Below are 20,324 nucleotides of genomic sequence, written 5' to 3'. Positions count from 1 at the left end.
GCAGGCCTTTTCTTGCAGAATATTTTGTTGTTTGCTTATTTATAAAACATGAAGTCTGAAGTGCAAAACACACAACACATACTCGCAAACACTTCCTGTCCAAGTGAAATCTCTCTAATGCATTTCATCCAACCACTATTATGATAATAATCTCCCTGTGGTTCTGCTTAACGGGGGAGATTATGGACGGTATGTGGACGGTAATTTGGTCATCTGTGACTTCTTTGTTATTCAACTCCTGTGAAAACAATTATTTTGGTTATTTATTTGGTTGTTTCCATATTTATGAAAGACATCTTTAGAGACACTACTTTACTGGCACACCAGGGCGTTACCTCTAGTTTTTGTTGGTGGGAGGACACATCTAAATATTCATATTTACGATTGAAGTAAACGTTATGGCCAAATGGCCTCTTAAGGCCTAGGAGAGGACTTCTTCAGTAAAACTGTAGATTATTTGTCCAAAATTTTAAAAATAACATAAAATAAACCCCTGAAAAATGTATGAACTAAGTCAGTAAAATGGTAACATTTTACTGACTTCTGCTGCTTCCATACAGCAGAAGAAGATTGTTGCTAAACTCCTTGAGAGATTGCAATTTACAATCCTTCTTTTGCATAACCACAATGAAATGTGGATAAGGTGTACTTCTTTTGCATTTTTTAAATGTCTAAAACTGTCTTAATGTGGTTGAGCGGATTTTAAAGATGTAATTTGAATCAGGGTCATGTCTATTTTCGTTTAGTTTAAGAAAATTTGTATAAAGTTAAAGAGCTCAGAGTTAACATTCCCCACATGTTCAGATAATTAAAACAATTCAAAACTACAAACACTTACTGTAAACAATTATTTTGTTTCTCAAATGCCTCTAATATCGATAAAAATAGTTTGTTGATATAAACACAATTTTTTTTTGGAATGTGAAAGCATCAGCATAGGATTTACTGCAGTATTTGCTTCTGATGTGGTTTGACACCTTTGCTTGTGAAACCTCTGAAACATCAAGCTTATTTATTTTAACTACAGAGAAAAGTTAAAATTCTCTGAATTTCTCTGAGTTCTAACATGCCTTACATTTTGAAAATATCTTTAAAAAAATATTTTGATTATTAATGATACAAACCAATGTGTTGGTAGTTTTAGTGTGTGGAAATTACTTTGAACATTTCTGTAGAAGAAATTAAAAAACCCTCCACAAAAACTAAACTCAACACAGAGAAACATAACTACTGTTAGCTTAAATTAATTGTTTTCAACAAATTCTCCTTTTCAAAGTTAATTTTTTTTCTTAGAAATTTTACAGAACAGTTTTGCAGACGTTTTGTTTCGGTGCTTAAACTAAGCAGACTGAGCAAATTGACAGCTTCCTCCTATTTGTGTAAATTTGTTATTCTTTTGTAAATAAATATATACTTTTCTTGAAAGTTAGATTTAAAAAAAATCTAAAATCACTATTATTCTGCTTTATTTTTATTTAAAAAAATATAAAACAACATTACAAATTGTTTCAATGCATAATCTCAGAACCAATACAATTCTAATCAGGGTTAATTCCAGATCAATTGCTCTGATTAATACTTTCTACTTTTGGATAATGGTGCAGAAAAACTGCAAGTTGGTAAAACAGGTCTAACTCCCTGTAAAGAACAGAAAATATACAGATAATAATGACCAAGCAAACGTTGTAAATCTCAATAAAATAACTTGCAGAAAAAAAACAACAACTTCATAGTAAAATAACCAAATACAGTTTTTGTCTCCGTTTGAGGCTTAAAGTATTTTACTAATTTATGAGCAGCACTGTGTAATGTGCACCAATAAGACAATGTTGGGTAATTATAATTAGTGGCGAAGCAGCAACAGGTTAATTAATTGTTTTGATTTTCCAGCTGCACACACGGCAGCTGAAGAACTAAATAAGCTCTAATTAGGTTCAGCATTCTGCAATATTTGCTTTACATCAAATTAAATTCTAAGAACAAGATTGTATATGTATTCTTTTTTTTCAGTGGAGTTTAAATACCCGTCGAAGCGCGTACTGAGTTTACTTTCTTTTTTATTGTTAATTAAAAGCTTTCCACTAGAGAGGGTTTTATTTCTGTCCGTTCCTCTGCCTCCTTCAGAAAAGAGCCTGTTTGGCTGAGACGTGTCGGAAGTGCCGTAGTTTATGTATGCTAATAGGGGGAGTTGGGGGTTGTAGCTAGATATTTACGTTCAGTGGGAGCCGCCCTTCATTCACCCACATGGTTACCAACTGGTCGCCTTCGCGCCACTTTCTTAACCCCGCAATCATTTCTAAGAAGCGTCTCTGGGCTCCAAATGTGCTCTGTGTCGGTTCCGACTCTACTTTATGCTTCGTTTTTGTCCGCTGTTTGAGAAGTTTTCGGGATAGTAGCGGTTTTATTCGCCTCTTTTGTCGGCGTGAGACCAGCACGGCAGCCCGAGCAAGTCAGCGAAGATGGTGGCTTTCGGCTGGTGAGTGGAGCGCATGTTTATCGGTAAGGAAGTCGAGTCTGAGCGCATGTTTTGGTGAAATACATCCCCGGTGTTGTGCACTGTGGTCCTTTTACTTGCTTTTTCCCCCCCCCTTGCTTGTGGTGTAGTGCAAGTATAAACACGCAGTCTAAATGGCGTGTTGGCGATGAAAACAGAGTAGCGTGAGGCGCATGGCAGCCCCCTCAGCTCCACCATTGAGGGAATGAGGGAGATTTGAAAAAGCGGCGTGGAGCTTCCTCGGCTGCGAGCGGCGTGGAAAAATACCCGGCCTTTCTGTTAGAGCAGAATGCACTCAAAGACACGAGTGCGGCATGTGTGAAGTTAGTTTGTAAAAATGTGCTCAAATTGCGGCTGAGTGTCGAGTGCAGTGGTGTGTGAGTTAAAGTGCCCCCCAGAACAAAGCAGCAGCACATGGGGCAGCTGTAGGCCGCGCGTTTTAGCTCAGCTAGCCTAGCCTGTGCGCATCAGTATACTAGTAAACTACACCGATAACCTAAAACCCTTCACTTAGAAGGCAGAAGTTGATACAAAATGTAGAGTAAGGACGACCAAACAAATGGGGAAAGGGCACACGTGGTTTTTGGTTTATTTTTAAACGTGTTTGCTAGTTCAGTAGCGGCTAATTCGTGTTTAACTAAACGCTGGCTGTCTTTAATGTTAAGATAACCAGTTTATTTCCTCTAATGCCTCACATCACCCCGCACCACTTTCATTTGTAACTATAGTGGATGTTGGAAGTTATTTTTTTCTTTTAATCAAGCAAACAGCATTTCGTAGCAGCTAAGCTACCTGCGGGTGCTGCTCCGACACGAACCACAGCCTTGTTTTGTTTATAATTTTTCCTCATGGCGACCGAAAAACCACAACCCACGTTTTTGGTCGGCACATAAACAGTACGGAGCCGTGAAGTAATTTTCACACTTTTAACACAAAATGCTGTATTAGCTCGCCTGATTTAAAGTCGTTTGAAGTGCTAACGTTGGCGCACTTCGAGGCGCCATGTTAGAAGATGTGGGGGAGGGGTGAACGGCTTTGGCTCTCCGCGCATGCGCAGCAGCGGCGCTGCTCATTCATGTTTTCAGCGACCTCGTGTTGCTCTTAGTCTACAACAGTCAAAACACCACTGCCTATGATGGCGTTCAGACCTTGTTGTTCCTTTTAGACGTGTCCTCATAGGTTTTCTGTTGCGTCGCCTTGAAATCTGAGTTGTCCTAATTGTGTTCTTTGTTTCACTTTCCCATTTCAGATCCACCACGAGGTGCTGAAGCCCATGCTGTGGACAGTTAGGAGCTTCTCAGTTTTGCTGGGGAGCAGTGATGCCGTCTGTGCATTGTCAAAGTGCTTACAGTGCAGGTAGTAATATGTGATACCTACTGCAGTGGAGGCACTTACAGCAATACACAGACACTTGTTTGTAAATTTTGTTTTGCTACAATGTCACTTGGAGTACTGTCTTTGTGCTAAGGTGCATCTAGTGCAGATAGTGAAATAGACTAGCACCTACTGCCCTAAGTGCTCCTTCTGGCATAAGGGGCTGTAATATGCACCGCCAAGTCAGTACTAATTACTAATTGGGCAAAAATATCTTGCAGTTCACTGCTAGTTTTGCATAGTTGCACTACAAGAATAGATGAGTTGTGCAAATCTATGCAAAACTGATGATGGCCTGCTTGCTCTACACCTGTTTTTAAATCCATGATTTTTGGGGTGTCAACATCAAGAGCATCATTGCACAATACGAAGCAAACAGTTTATAAGAAGCACAAGGCTTGCTTGCTGGTTCTCATCCACTGACCACAGTTTCTGCAGTACTAAAGTGCTTATAGTGCAGGTAGTGTTTGTCCCCATATCTACTGCAATGTAAGCACTTGAAGTATTTCCAACTGTATATTCTCGCAGCCTGGGCTGTATAGTCGACGTCAAATCTGTTCGTCGCCTGGTCAGTTTTGCTGGTTTGCATTCAGCTTTAACAGATGTGTGCTGTGCAAATCCATGCAAAACTGATTATGCTGACGGGTCACGTTCTTCTGAGGGAAACCGCTTGCTGTCCTGCGTGGGTTTGTTGAGATGTCCTGTCCTATTCAGGTGGGGATCGGTGGCAATGCTGTTGTTCTGTAGGTATTGCACTTGTCCCGGCCTGTAAAGGAACTGGGAGATGAGCTGAGCAGACCTCGATTTAGCCAAACCGCTGCATAACTATGATGTCCTGTGTATTTCTTTAGTCTGTATGGGCTATATGCACGTTTCTTCTTTGCATTGTTTTTTTTTTACGTGGATGTTTATGTGTGGTTTTAAAAATAAAAAAATTAAAACAAAATTACTGTTCTGATTTCTTCCATGTCCTGTTGATGTTTTTAAAGTTGCTTTACTTCTATCTACCTTTACTGTGAAAAGTAGCAGTATTTTTTTAACATAAATATGTCCAACTTTGCAATCTTTACATTTATGCTTTTTTGTAGATCTTATGTTGAACACTTAACTATTGGTTTGGTGTAAATTGTAACTTTGATTTTGAACAATCACCATTAGCTAAAGTTTTACTCTTAACATGTGTCAAACATGTTAGAAAATATGCAAGCTAGGTGTTGGCTTAAATCGAGCCGTTTGTTCTGTGGGTTTTATGGCTTAATCAAAGCCGATCATTTGACGTTTTTCATGAAGTTGGATTTGTGCGATGGGGGAAAATGATGAAACCTGGTGTCCACTAGATGGCGCCATTAGACTCAACTACCCGCCACTTCGCAGGTAACCCGGTGGTACCGCCTCTGCTGTCTGTCCAGTCAACTTGGACAGCATGCGATTTCGGAGTCCGCAGAAACTTTGAATCGTTTTCTGGATTTAAGTCTGAGTCGCACAGAAACCATCTCTATCGCGGTTTAAGTCTGTTTCTGTAACCTGAAATGTGTACTCCGATACCTGTCTGCATATGTGTGAAGAAGGAACCCTGACTTCCAAGAAGCTCCACGTTCTCTAAATGAATAAGGATATTTTCTAAAATGAGTGTGCTATTAAGGTGCTGCGTTTTTCTATGTTTGTGCGGATCAGGACTCGGAGAGATGGACACATGCAGCGAGGTGCATAAAGTTTTTCAACTCCGGCAAATCGGACCAAATCAGGTTCTACCTTCAAGTCCCAGATCAGGTAAGCGGAGGAGTCCGATATTCACAGAACCCAAATCTGTTTTCTAGTTAATGTGATTTGATACAAAAAAAGGCGGTAGTTAGACCGGTCTGTTTTTTTTCTTTTTCTTTTGGACCTGAAGTTATAGGTAAAGTGGTTTGTCAGGTTCATCATATGGCACAAATCATTGCTAGGACGTGGTTATTCTTTTTATTTAATTAAATTTTTTTTAGCAAAGTAAACCATCACTGGGGGAGTACTTCCATCGCAAACTTTGAAAAAAACGCTGTTCATAAATGTTCTAAGGTTCAACCTTATTAAACCAGTGTGATATGGGCCAGTCAGTTGCTGCTGTTGAACTGGCAATTTAATATCAGCTTTGATCTTTGAATAAGCAGCAATGCAGTTAAACAAAACCGTAGTCCATCCTGAGTGGAAATGATTCAAAAATAGTCTTATGATCTCCAAGCTAGAGGATGCACATGCACAGTCCTATTCAACACATATGAATATTAAGTCATTTCATTACAGTAAACTACGGAACTGGAACAACAGACAAGATTTCTAAAACCAGTCCCTCTAAACAAATGCTGAAAAAGCTCAGCTTTTTAGTTGAATGTAGTAATTATAGTAATACTACAGTAATGTAAAAGGCATCTTCAATTGTCAAAGAAATGCAGGGTCGGTGGTTTGGGCTGAACAACCTGGATGCTGAACCATTGAGTTAATTACAAACTCTCTGTTTATATCCTATTGAATGTGAGTGTACATGAACGCATGCAAGAGTTGCACTATTTCACTTTTTTAAACTTAAAATACAGAAGGGCAATAATAGGTTTAAGCAGCATGTGCTGTATTTGTGAGTCTGCTGGTGTAAGTCATGCTGTCTTAACCCTGTGACTCGAGCAACTAAAGCGTCTGAGATTACTTGCTGATTGAAATGTACAGAAACTCCCTCCCCCATTGGGTGTTTACTACAGATAAGTGGCTTTCAGGAATAAATAGGAATTATTTTGTTTAAAGTTAGGTAAACTTGGCTTTCTCAATGCCACCCATGGTAATTATGTGCAAAATTTGGGAGGAACTGTGGGTGTGGGTGTTCTTAGTGGACTGTCATTGACTGGATGGCTTGTTGCTGGTGCTCCTGCTGAACTCTGTCCTCATTTTCGGAAAAGTAAAGCTAAATGGTGTTGACTGCCATCTTGCCACAAAATGTAGCCTATAAACTCCATGGCTCCTGACAGAATTGACAGAAAATCCTCAACAACCTCCTAACCCCCCCTTATAGTGCCACATATCCTCTCCTTAAATAAGCCTCTGTGGCTGGTCTGTGTCACAGCTGAAACTAAAACTTATTTTCTCTTATATAAATTGTTTGCAGTGCGGTGTTCAGTAGTTTAAGAGATGATAAGATCCTGTAAAAACACTCGTTACTGTTGTGAAATACGTCACAGCTGACCGTTTTCTTATCACCTTGTCACATCTAAATCCATCAAGCCAGCTGAAAGATATAGATCTCTTTCTGGATGGGTTTAGCTTGATGTTCCGAAGTACAACAGATGGTAGATAGTAGCTTTTATTATTGGTGGGCCAGAATGCTCTCAGCACTTATCTAAAACAGAGTCTAGGTTTGTGAATAACAGCCTGCAGAAATATCCGCAGACAGAGAAAAATGTATCTATATTTGACAATGAAAACAAACAAACATATTTCAGTCTGGGTCAAAACATAGCAAGTTGAAACTCCTATCTGCAAGAAGGTGGAAATAGACCGCAGCATGCATATAGGTGAAAAAAAAAGCAAGTCTTTCATGCAGTCTTATCTGGAAGACTTTGAATTCCAGTACGTATGCCATCACTTAGCTCTGCTCACCATCAGACCTCGCAGCGAGTTAATAGCGTCTGACAACAGTCTGCAAACTCTGTCTGGGCTTGTCGTGGAGGCTTTTGCAGCGTTTTGGGTCTCCTTTGGGATGCTTTGGTTGTCCTGTATGTGGTGCACGCTAGCTTGTATCTGTGTCTAAAAGGAAATCCAAGACTTCATCTGTTTCAGTCAGTAACTGTTTTATTCGGAGAGACTTGATTTTCGAGACACTTGATTTTCTAAATTAAAGTTTAGCTGTTTGATAAACATCAGTAATGTTTGAGGTTACAGTCCTTTGTGTTTATACCCCTTTAAGAAAAATAAGACATTTGACTTCATGCTCCCAGTGTATAGACATTAACTATAAATAGATAAACTTTAAATGAAATACAAGATACATGCAACACCAAACAGTATGCTTATGTTTTATTCAATAAATTTGAATATTATAATTTTTTTTCAGTGTAATAAACTAATAAAATAAGCATATTGCAATACCATGACCTGGCTTGTGCAAATGTGGAAACTTTAGGAGTTTCACAGCTGGCTTTGCTGAAGTGCAGTAATAGATACTTGATTGTGAAAAGGAAGGACATATTTTACATGGTTCGCAATATTGTTTTACAAATACAAATCCTGAAAGTGTGCCATGTATTTGTATTCAATTCCTTTGAGTTAACATTTCATAGAATCATCTTTCATTGCTATTACAGCTATTATTGGCTTTGCTCACTATGTGCAGTTTAGTTGGACCATGTCTAAATAAATTTGCAGTTGTCTATTACTATCTCAATTTTTAGATGGTGCTCTGTGAGATGTTCAAAGCTATGTCAGCCCTGACCTGTCTAGTGTGATCTACAATCTTCTTGGTATTTGTTCACTAATTTCTCTAAGAACCTTCAGAAGCCTTCACAGAGTAGCTGTGTGTGTTACTAAGATTCATTAATGCACAGATACACTATGCTTAACAAATGTGTGACTCTTGAAAGCTCCACTGGGTTTTATTAGCTGGATCAGAGTAAAGTGGGTAGAATACATACGCACAGATTTCTCATTTTCCTTCCATGTCACAATCTTGCTAAAATAGAACTAAGGTTCACGGTCGCAACAACACAAAATGTTTAAGTGATATTTACACATTTACAAGGCACTGACAAGGATAGCTTCTTTAAGACTAACACTTGTACTCCTCAACTTTTATTACAATTTTATGTGTTAATTCTCCAGTTTGTGCAAATATTGCTGTAGTTTTAGTCTGACGAAGGTGAAAGTGTTATTCTTTGTCACGATGCACATTCTTTTCATGAATCTGGTCAGTTTAGGGTGGCAAATCCACCAGATTTGTTTGTCTTAAAGGGGTTTTTTCATGGATTAACTTAAAGGCAACATACTTATCCCCAGTTTATATCTTTCATGTGTTAGGCTTGGATTTCTGAAGACAGACAAAGGTGCTTAATAGGAGCTGTATTTGTTCTGAGAGCAGTTTGTAGCATTAAATTATTTGTTGTTAAAGGAAAAAGTTTAGCTATATTTAATTTTGTCAATGTCAATTAAACAACATTTGTTACGTCCTGCTTTGAAATTGTTGAAGGCAGGAACAGAGAACCACTTTTACTTTATTTTACTTTTACTTTTTCATTTATTTTGTTTAAGTACTTGTAAGACATTTTAAGCTCCTCACACTTGATGCCGGCTGTTTTAAGGTGCTGATCTCCAGGTGTGCACGTCCAAAAGCTCGACGTGCTGCACCAAAAAGATGGAGGAGAAGTACCAGGTGGCGGCCCGGCGGGACATCCAAAACCTCCTGCAGACCTACAGCTCCAGACTCAAGCTGCTCTTGTCGCGCTACGTGGCCGCCTTTCAAGGTAATTGCTTGTGTGTGTTTAGGCGTCACAGCTGTAGCTTCGTGAACACGAGCTGAGTGCAAATGTTTATCCTGTACTGTTTATGTGCAGATGTTTGTGTGGGTGTCGTTAAGGTACAGATGAGTCTTGGTTTGTGTGCGTGTGCATCAGATGAAACCGATATGTCTCACTCAGAGATCTATACCACTTGCAACAGATCTGCAGCTCAGATTTTTTGGTTTTTGCTGCTGAAGGCATGGGCTGTAGGGATAAACAGAGCTCCTTCTACTTACATCCTTTCCTTTGCAAGCTCTGCCCGACACTTTGTATCCTTTTATAGAATAAAACCATAATTTTTTAGAGAACTGGAGGGGGAGCATTCCCATCACACAGGTGGGTGTTTGTGTTGATTCCTCTCCATCATTTCATTCAGGGTTTGACGTGCAAGCACCGACTTGCCTCTTTGTGTGTCTGCTCCTTTTGTCCATCTAGTGTGGGTTTTTTTTTCTCACTCCGGCTGATAGCCGTTATATGAGGGCTGAGGCTGGTGGGCAAGAGATCCAAAGTGAATGACTTGAACACGCAGCCTCAGACATGTCATTAAGGTTGTTCACTTTAATGCTGCCTTTCAGGTTAAAGACAGGCTGTTATCCTCCCCTGAAACGCCAGTGATTTATAGGAAAGCCCCGCATGATTACAGTGTTTTAGCTGAGGTTTGGAGGGGCAATACCCTATTTTTGTTGGTAAATGTGTCAGCTGCTTGTTCAGGCTTTGAACATGAAATGAAATTTTAAAGATGAGGAGGCAAAGCATAACTGATGCTGTATAGCACAAGGCTGCTGTTATTGAACCTTTCCAGCCCGTCATATGTAGTTCATACTTAAGCTAGTTGCTACAGAAAACATTAAATTGTCATTCTCAATATTCCTTTTTTTTTTCTAAGTACATGTTGACTCTGATGCTGCCCCTAACTCCTCAGTAGACCCACTTTTATCGAGTTGAATTTGGACTTGTGTGATTTTTTTCTCGTGTGCTCTGGGCCGTTTCGGAAGAAAACACAAGTAATGTTGCAGGAGTGGAGCTCGTAACTGTTTGAAAGTACACGCTAAACTCACATGGTTTCGTCTGCAGAATGGCAGCCAATGTTCGCTCCTGCCAAACCAAGCAGCGCTCCCCGTCAACATCAACTCCCATCAGTCAACAAACACTGGCGGCCGTTTCTAACATCCAGCTTGCATAAGACAAGTGGCAACAGACCTTCCGGTTATTTTTCTTTTGTTTGTGAGGATCACTGTTGCAGTCTGTTGGCTCTGGATATACAGAAAATGTGTTTCACACATTAACCATTATTTGGATCATTCATCACTTTGACTATTTTATTTTTCTCTATCAAAACAAGAAGTCAGTGAAGGATGAGAAAATCGTTGATGATTTTTTTTGTTCTTTTTTGGCTAACATCTCTCCATGTTTCTGGTTCAGTCACAGAGCAACAAAATGCTACACAGTTTTCAAAATTATTTAAAAAATAGAAATCTGAAAATTGATTCAGTCCCCTTGACTTCTTTGATACCTGTAATAAAATCCAAGAAACACAGCAGACAGGTCAGGGATAAAATAGTTCAAAAGCGTGCAACAATTCACTGGCCACTTTTGTCAAACGTATGTCAAACCTGCAAATCTTATGACGTGGCAATCCGTCTGAACGTGCATACCTAAAGGTACTTCTGTAGAACCTGCAGATATTTGGTGTTTAAATAGGAGAGTTTGCACTTAACAAATTTGAGTTAAGTGCAAGACCAACTTAAAAAATTCAGTTTATTAGTGATACAGCAAAGATGTAGAGGAAAAGTGCTCTGATGAGATAAGACAAAAATGTAATTGTTTAGGCCTTCATCAAAAATTTAGAGAACTAACAATGTGCATTATCCAGAACAGCATTGCCATCAGGTAATGTGGTAGTGGCAGCATCATGCTTTAAGGATGCTTTTTGTCTTTTGAGAAAAAAAAAAGCTGTTCAGAGTTGACATAAGATAGATTGAACTACATGCTAGGAAGTCCTAAAAGAAAGCCTGTTAGAAGCTGCCAAAGAAAGTGGAGGTTCACTTTTTAGCAGGACAGAATTAGAATGGCTCAGTCAAAGACCAGACCTAAAATCCTAATATAATCTGACTGAGCAACAACTATCTTGCAAAAAACATGAAATCTGCAAGCTGTGCAAAGCAGATACAGGCATTTCCCAAATCACTTTAAAATGTTTATGTGACACAATTGTGCTTGCATTTTTTTATATTTGGTCTTTCATATTTTAAAAGCTTCCCTTGTTTCTTCTTCTTTTTTAGGAAAGCCACTAAATGTAGAGCTGTGTTTAGTAAAACCTATGACATAAACTTCCTTTCACAAAATTCTTTGCTTATATAAAGCTCACTAAAAGCATTGCAACATTACACAGCGAGTGGTTTTTGTATTACTTTAAAACGAGTTGTTCTTTCAGCTCCAAGCCAAACATCTCTTCTCTTCAAACAGACCTGATTATGTAAATAAATAACTTGGTTAACAAAAAGAGTCAGATATAAAACAGCTGTTTTAACCAATTTACTGAAAGAAGACTGTTTTTTCCATGCTTTCACCACCTACATGGATGAAAGATAATATTCTTATCTTTGTGAGATATTTGGACACCCAAGCTAATTTGTATCGCTATTACTTGCATAAATATGGAATTAGACTTACTGCAAGTCATGTCAGAAACCAAACTCATACACTCAAGGCAATTCACAGTAGATGTTTTAAGCTCTGTTGTCACAGGACCACATTGTTTAACATTATTCTGTCATGTGCAGAAAAACTCACAAGTCGAGCATTTGATCAGCTGTTCAAATCTATTAAGGAAGTGATGATGAATACTTTTAGTTTTGTGAGATTTCTACAGAAATATTTTTGTCCAAAACTCAATCCCAATTGCATTAACGAGAGTTTTCTGGTGAACAGGAGATTTACAATTTACCAGGAAACAAAAGCCCCATAGATTCAGTAGTGATTGGCAGTCGGCACTGTAATTTGAGAGACATCAACAAACAAACAGAGTTATAACACCACCGACAGGAAGAAGGATGAGATAAAAGGAGGCCAGCTAATGTGGTCATTTGTCTTCTGCGCAGCCATCAATTATGTCTCTTTATAAGATGCAGCGAAGGGGAGGGTATCAGAATGAAGACATTAGTGGAATGTCGTCGGACAACAGAACCTAATACTGTATATGTGTTTATTTTATGTGAGACACAAAATAAACACATCAATAGTTAAAAATTCTTTTAAAAAGTTGTCTTATTCCTCTCATGAGTTAAATATGCACAAATTGAGCTTGATCTTCTGCTTTTCTTTCAATGGTACTGTGCTGAAAGAAAGATAGCCAAGCATCAGGAAAGGAGGAAAAAGGGAACAAATCTAAAGTTAATTGTATACTTTTAGCAGATATTGCTGCAATCTTCAGCACATTGTTTTCCCCCTGCTACTCGTCTGTCAGTAAGTCTATCAGGACTGCATGCTTTCTTTCAGCTTTTGTGAGGTTTCTGCACTTTGTCCACACAATGCACAAATATGCAGCCTGTCGAGAAGGCCTTCAGGGAAGATCTTTCCTTCATACCGCACAGGTTTGCCTCACATCCATGGCAACCAACCTAAGTGATCCCGGCTCCCCGTCGGCCAGGAGTCACATAAAAGTCAAACAGAGCGCAGTATGAATCAGCTGTTGAGACGCCCGAGAGAACGTCTGAGGATGGCTGCGCAAATTATAGCACAGCGGTCTGAAAAGCACCACATCAAAGCAATATTCTCCTCTGGGAAAATGTTGATTTGTAGAACCATTTCCGAAGCCCTCATTTGTATTGCACTAACTGTGGATGCGTGTTGAGAGGAATAACACAAGAATGCTCAACAACTCCCTGCTGCTACAGTACTTTGTCATAACTCAACCTAGTCTGAGTTCTGTAAAACAAACGTGCAGCCACAAAAAAATCACTTAACAATATCAGTAAAATGATTTATTTTAAGAAATCTGCTTGATGAATAGGCTGAACCTCATAAAGCATGTCAAATAACTCACATAAGTCTTGCATATTAAAGTGTACGAAACTTAAAACCATTGTTATGGTTTGCTCCTTATTTTATTTCATGCCTGAAGGAAATTTGCGGAGTCGTTTTGAGATTCCTGTTCTCACCAGAAAAAATATAAAAATCTGCAGTTGCATTGTTAGGTTTATACTTGTGGTTTTAGCACTTATAATACAACAGTGTTTTTGTTGTCTTGTAAAGACTCATGGGAACATTACCTAATGATTTATTGCTATGAATATACAAACTATAGAGTGCTTTTAAAAATGGTTTTCCTGCGCAAAAAAGCAGAACATGCAACCCAAAGACCAATTCAGACCAATTAACCCTTAATTCAGCTCGAAGCCTTCATAAGTACAACATGACCACTTGGAGGGCAAGTTGAGACAGGCTGTTTTAAGGTTAATGCTGCTGTTACTTGAATGTCTGCTGCATAAAACTGCTGCGACCATTAAGATTTTGTGGCTTGTGGTCTTTCTTCCAGTCAGTGTGTCATTTTGGTTTTGAGTCTAGAAAGAACAAAAATGAAGTCAGCATGAGACGGGGGAAATTAGTGGACACAAACACAGGCTTTGTTATTTCTTTATTTGCATTGTTTCTAACTGATACATTCTGCTTAGGAGGTGGATCCAAATGAAAAGTCCTCCTCCAGGATTCCTGTTATGTGGTGAAATTCAGTTCAATTCCGTTCAAAATTACTCTAATTAAATGTCGTTGTAACTCATCTTATTCAAAGCAATGCTCTGTTGTTTTTCTGTTTTGTTTGACTAAAATTAAGGGTTATCAGAGCTAATCATTCAGGGCACATTTGGTCCCATTTTTATCTTTTGGCATTTTATAGTCAACTGGCTTTTATTGTGGTGCGGTACAACTGGGTTGTATGCTTACAGACTGAATTAGATAATTTGGTACTGTATAAATGAACTGAATTGACTCCAGATTAAGTAGCAAATCTTCCATCAGGGTGTGGCTGTTCTCACAGTTCATCCTTAAAAATTTGGTCTTTAAAAGCCAGCATTCTCACTCGGTGAGTGCATCATTTATAGCAGACCTCCTGCTGGTCTTTTATGGCAATATCTGCCCCAACAGTGAACAAAGCAGGTTTTGATGTGGCACCAGAGCTTTGTCTTTTTAATTCCCCTGTTTGTACTCAGTGTAGCTTTTTAATAGATAGTATCACAGTCTTGCTCAGCAATCTGATTCCTCATTGATGCTGAAAGGAGCAGCATTGATCAGCTCATAACGATGTAATGTTGACACTCTTACTGGCAATAATTGCTTTGCTTCGTCTTTCTTCTGAACAGTTTGTCCTACTTTAAAAAAAAGATATGTGAGAACATTTGAATGAAAAAGAGGAAGATATTAACCTGGCCTCTATATTATCCAGAAATTAGAATGCAGAGGTTTTAGGTACCTGTCTGGGTGATTTATGACCACTATGTTTCAAACAGAACAAGAACAGAATGTAGATTTAACAAGTGAAACACATTTTTTGGCTCATTATTCATCATGAAAATGATCTCAAAACCCTTTGCATCACATGTTTTCCATTGGACTTTGTTGAATAAAGACTTCACAATACTCATTTGAATAATCATTAAGAAAATAATCTAAGCAAGCTTCACATTAATTCATTAATTAACATCAGTATTGATGATCTATGATTATTTGATTATTAACTGCTGTGTAAAAGAGAGAGTCTTTCAGATAGACAGTATTCGTTACATCTACTTTTACACTGCTGTGCAAATGTCTTGTGTCCTTTATATATGCAGTATTTGAATTTATGTGGTCTTTAAATGTTTGAGATCATCAGACTGTAATTTCAGACAAAGATCATCTGAGTAAATGCAAAAGGCATATTTCTAATGATTATTTCATTTATTTGGGGACAAAAGCAGACTAAACTACTTGACATTATGTGAAAATGTTATTGCCTTCCTTGGTAAACCTTACATTAACTGTGATTAACCATAATGTTTTGAGAGCTGAGTTTAACTTCTCTAGTCACACTCAAGTCTGACTATTGTCAGACCTGTACAACCAAGAGGTCACCAAAACAGAACCGGACTGACAACATGAAGTAGACTAAATGATCCCAAAAGCAACAGATCAATCTTAATAAAAGAGTCATCTCTAAGGCTTTAGGTCTCCAGTTAACCAACAGTAGTAGCCAGTGAGAAAACATGGAATAGCAGCGAAACGTCCTGGGAGTGGCCGGCCTTCCAAAATTACCCAAAGAATGCATAAATGACTCATTCAGGAAGTTACAAAAACGAACTAAACCACATCTAAAGCACTGCATGCTTCAATCACTTCAGCTAAGATCAATGTACATGACATAGTGAAACACTGCATTCCAGAAAAATAATGTTAAGCTACAATTAAACACGGTGGTGTTAGTGTGATGGTGCAGACTGTTTTACTGCTTCTGGACTTCGACAAATTCTGCTGTCTTGGTGAAAATCCTAAAGGAGAACCTCTAAGGACCTGTGTGTCGCAGAAAGACAGTGATCAAAAGGTTGACACCAGCAAGTCAATTCAATTGAGATGTTGTAGAATGACAACAGCAATCTCTTTCTTAAAGTCAGTATTTATAAACACAGAAAAGGGCAAATTAACCCTGCTGTTATTAAAAGCTCTGACAGATGCCTTTTTAAAAAAATTATAAATAAACGTAATTGTTCTTATTGGTAAAACCACTATAGTTTATTATAGCAATAGTAATTTTATTGCAGTGACCATGGCAACTTGGAAAATATAAAATGTGGTATTTTAATTACAATCTTGTTTTGTTTTCTCACTTCTTTTGGACTTTAATATTATATTGAGATTACAAAGACCTGCTAAGAAATATGCAAAACAATGTTCTAAAAGTGGAGTGAAAGCAGCCGATTCATTTAGCTGGCGACTTCTTGGCAATCCACATTTTCCCGTTTAAAGTAGTCATTTCTTAGACAGATATTGTGCTGTGACCAGCCACGGGTGGCTCTCTAACATTGACTTCAGCAATGCGCTCTTTGCTTCCAGTAAAATTTCTATGTTGGTCACAAATTGGCTGCTTGCCGTAGTCGAGGAAAATATGCTGCTTTTTATAGGACTCTGCATCCTTTGTGTTAGACATGGACTTCATGTTACTCCAAGGAATCCTGCATGGTATTTCAGGCTTTCGCATATTGAACAATTATTTATTTTATTTACCTGAAAGTATTATATGAAATAACACACAATCCAATTTTAAATATATATATATATATATTTTATTTTTTTTTTTACAAATGAATGTTTACTCTATGTTTACTTTCATACACCCAAGTGAAATTTTATGCGACCAGTTGACTTTAGATATAACATAAATAATAAACCAAGGAACACCTGGCACAGGTAAGGCATGAAGCTGTGGAGAAGTTGAAAGCAGCAACAGGTTCCATTTAATACTGGAAATAAAAAGAATATAGCACAAGTGCAAGCCAACAGCTACAAACAAACATAATGAAATAGAGAATCGCCTGACAGGTCCATGATAACCCTGGAGTGACTTTAGAAATCGATTGTCGTGATCTGTGTTTTGCTGTGTGTTTATTTTGAGTTTCCTGTGTATCTGTGTCTCCGTGTTGTCCTGTCTCCCCTTGATTAGTTCCCAGGTGTTTCTTGTTCCCTGATTACCCCCAGTGTATTTAGTGTCACCTGTGTGTCTGTTCTTTGTCGGGTCCTCGTCTAATGTGCGTTCAGTACTTCGTGTTGTCCAGTCATTTTAATGGTTGCTACCGGCGTCGAGCCCTGGCTTCTGCTCGGCTGTGCTGCCCGTTGCTGGACTGTATTTTCGTCATTAAAAGATCATTTATTCATCTTACCTGGGTCTGCTGCGTCTGCCTCACCACCTCTCACCACCAATTCATGACATCGATCACACTGGTCACAGATTCTGTTGATCGGACAGCTGTTAGTCGTTCACACCAAGAATCTTTGGGGTTTGTTGTCTCCCAGTTTGCCAAAAGCTCTAGGAGACGAAGCAAAATGTGGAAATCATTACTTGGATCAAAAGGAACAAAATGCTTAATGCTTTGTTTAACAGCATAATGCTGTGAGGATGTTTTACATATGATTTTAAGATAGAGGGAGCTAAGCACAGGGCAGAATGATGTCCTGATAAAAGGCGCAAAAATTTTGTGCTGCTGTAAAGGTTCAATTTCTGTTTGGATGCATCCTCCGTCTAATTTAACAGAGCTTTAATTATTTTACATAGAAGAATGGGTAAACGTTTTTTGTTTCTCAATGTGCACAGCCAATAGAGACAACAGCTAAATAATCTAGCAGCTGTAATTTCAACTCTAGTTGGTTCTAATAGGTTTGGACACATTTTACAGATGCTTGTTTGTAGAAAATGGTGAAAACCGTGTATCCGCTTTACAATTATACACTACTTTGTTCATGTCGATTACAAAACAATCCTGATAAAATACATACAGCTGCTTTTAACTTGAAACATGCTGAATTTTAAGGGCTGTAAATACTTTTGCAAGATACTCAAAAGTTGTTTCAGTTTTTGCACTCTACCCATCAAATATTTTCCAAGTTAGTTTGTGCTTTTTTGAATGTGATTTTTTCCCTGACCAACAGGTCCACAAACATCTCTTTTTTTCAGTTTAACTATTCACCAGAGGCGCATTAATGTGTGTATTGATGTGGGTGCACAATCATGCTTTGCAGAGGCCTCACTGCACTATTCCCACAGAATTCAGGCTTGGCTTTGTGATTCAAGGCTGGACAGTTGATCCAAGGGAGGGACAGAAAGTGGGAAGGAAAGCACAGAAAAAGAATGAATTACTGAACTGCTGAACGAGAGAAGGCTGGGAGGATGCCAGATTCTGTTAAAGGTCTTTGCGCAGTGTTTGAAGTCAGAGGATAAGGATTTAGAAGGAAGCAGGATTATTCAGAGTCAAAAGCCTTCAGCAGTCCAGACGTGGGACTGCCGCAAAGTCAAAGTGGCTGTTTTCCCCTGTCATTTCTTACATCTTCTGTCTGAAGTACTTAGTGAGGTCTTTTTGTGACTCTTTTATCATCTTCTGTTGTCGGTACTTTTATAAAATGTTGGGAGATTTAAGGGAAGCAATTCTGTGTTTTCGAAAAAGGAGCTTTAAAACATCCCACCTAAAATTAAGGCGGGGATGAATGGAAGTGGCCTCTCTTTTATTCAAAGGTAATAGATTGAACTTCAACCTGTTCTCTGACTCTGTAAAGAATAACAGAATTTGTCCACTAGAACCGCAAATGTTCAATAATTAACACTTTCAAGCTTGGTTCAAATATTCAGCTGAAGCATAACAATGGATAAGACATACAGGTCCGCAAACCTGGGTTATTCGAAGCATTTCTTTTACTGGGTGGGTAACTTCTTGGTATTTTAGCTGATATATCTTTAGAGAAAAAAACAACAACTTTATTTCCCTTTTACCAGGTTTCTACAGGTGTTTTGAAGTTTTAGAGGTTGGAAGGCCTCCATCCCTTCACCTTAATGTTTAGCTCCAGGCCCCTGAAGCTCCAGTTTCAGGGCTCAGGCCGAACCTTGATATTACATTCAGTCAGAAGAAAACTGATGGCAGAATTGAAACATCCCTAATATTGCCCCTCAGTATGAATAACTTTGGGCTCAACTGCATAATATAGGTTCGTATTTTATTGGGACAATGGCCGTTACCGTGTGCAGCAGATTTAAATTATACAGAACTGACAGAAGTACTAAGAAAAGCTCAGAGCTGTGGCCACCACCACTTTTCATGTATGAAGAAGTCTGATCAGATTTTTAGGTCAGACATGTGATTTCATAAGCATTCAGTTAATAAATCTTCTGGATTTTGTCTTCAACTTTCCACAGGAAACCAGCAGTTGTACGAGGCGCTGAAGATCCTCTAGGTCTTAATAAGTAGAGAACATCAGTGGAATCTGCCCACATGACAAAAACTGACTTTCTTTGTCTTACTTTTAGGTCTCTTGCCATTAGAAGTTCACACATTTTCCTCCTACTGCACTGCAGCCACTTGCTGCATAGAGATGAGCCCTAAAAATACACAGACTTGTCAGCACTTTATATTGTCTCTTGTGTGCCTGTTTGAAATGGAGATTTATGGCTACTGCTTGTTGTCCTAAGGCCATTTTTGAGACGATACAGCACACTGCAGCTCAACAGGAAGTCTCCGGGACAAATTTAAACTATGTTTTTCCTGCTTTTTCATAGACCTGCATTATGTTATTTAGATGAAAGCCAAGCCATTGGAGTTAAACATCTGTGGTTTTAAAGACCATGCAAACCAAAGGTAAAGCTGATGTTGTTACTTTGATTTAGTTTTATGTTTATTGACTGGACATAATAAAGTTTAACAAGAATCATCTTAAAATAAATACTGATCTCAGAATATGAATAATTTATTTTCCAAAAGAAAACAGATTTTTATCAACTTCATGTTTTTTTGTGGTTGTTGCTTCTTCTATTTGAAGCTCACTCAATCTTCCCTTTTCAATGTTATATTTCTCTGTTACACTGTAGATGCTTGCAGAGGACAAATCAATTCTGTCAGTCAGATGGCAGGAAGTATTTACTAAGTAAGATCCAGGTCTCCGGGGATTAGGCTCTGCAGTCGACTGGGCGATGAAATCCTAAACACAGAAATACACCAAGCCTTCTGTCTGCTCCGTCTCTCTTCCCTTCCCCTGCCCTTCTCTGCTACGTGGGTTATATAACAGTGTAATTGCTCTCCTTATCATTAATATGCTGGCATGAGTGACAAATGAACATTGTTTTTAGAGCGGGGAGTCCAGTGTCTGATAAGGCTGTGTGATATAAACATTTGAATCCCATTTTAAGTATGGTTACCCCCAAAGAAAGTAGTCTT

At 38.5% G+C, this 20,324-nt stretch overlaps 1 protein-coding gene across 1 annotated transcript in view; it reads left to right on the top strand.

The window, feature by feature from the left end:
- Positions 1-5,268: 5,268 nt before the first annotated feature.
- The window catches only part of gpc5 (glypican 5), a 124,877-nt gene continuing 109,821 nt past the window's right edge, over positions 5,269-20,324 (top strand). The window contains exons 1-2 of the mRNA XM_014471668.2: positions 5,269-5,638; positions 9,184-9,345. Coding sequence (XP_014327154.1) covers positions 5,494-5,638; positions 9,184-9,345 — 307 coding nt within the window. The 5' untranslated portion in view covers positions 5,269-5,493. The remainder of the gene's footprint in view (positions 5,639-9,183; positions 9,346-20,324) is intronic.

The sequence above is a fragment of the Xiphophorus maculatus genome, chromosome 4, assembly GCF_002775205.1.
Source record: "Xiphophorus maculatus strain JP 163 A chromosome 4, X_maculatus-5.0-male, whole genome shotgun sequence".
NCBI classification, from domain to species: Eukaryota; Metazoa; Chordata; class Actinopteri; order Cyprinodontiformes; family Poeciliidae; genus Xiphophorus; species Xiphophorus maculatus.
This window is presented reverse-complemented; position numbering and strand designations above follow the sequence as displayed.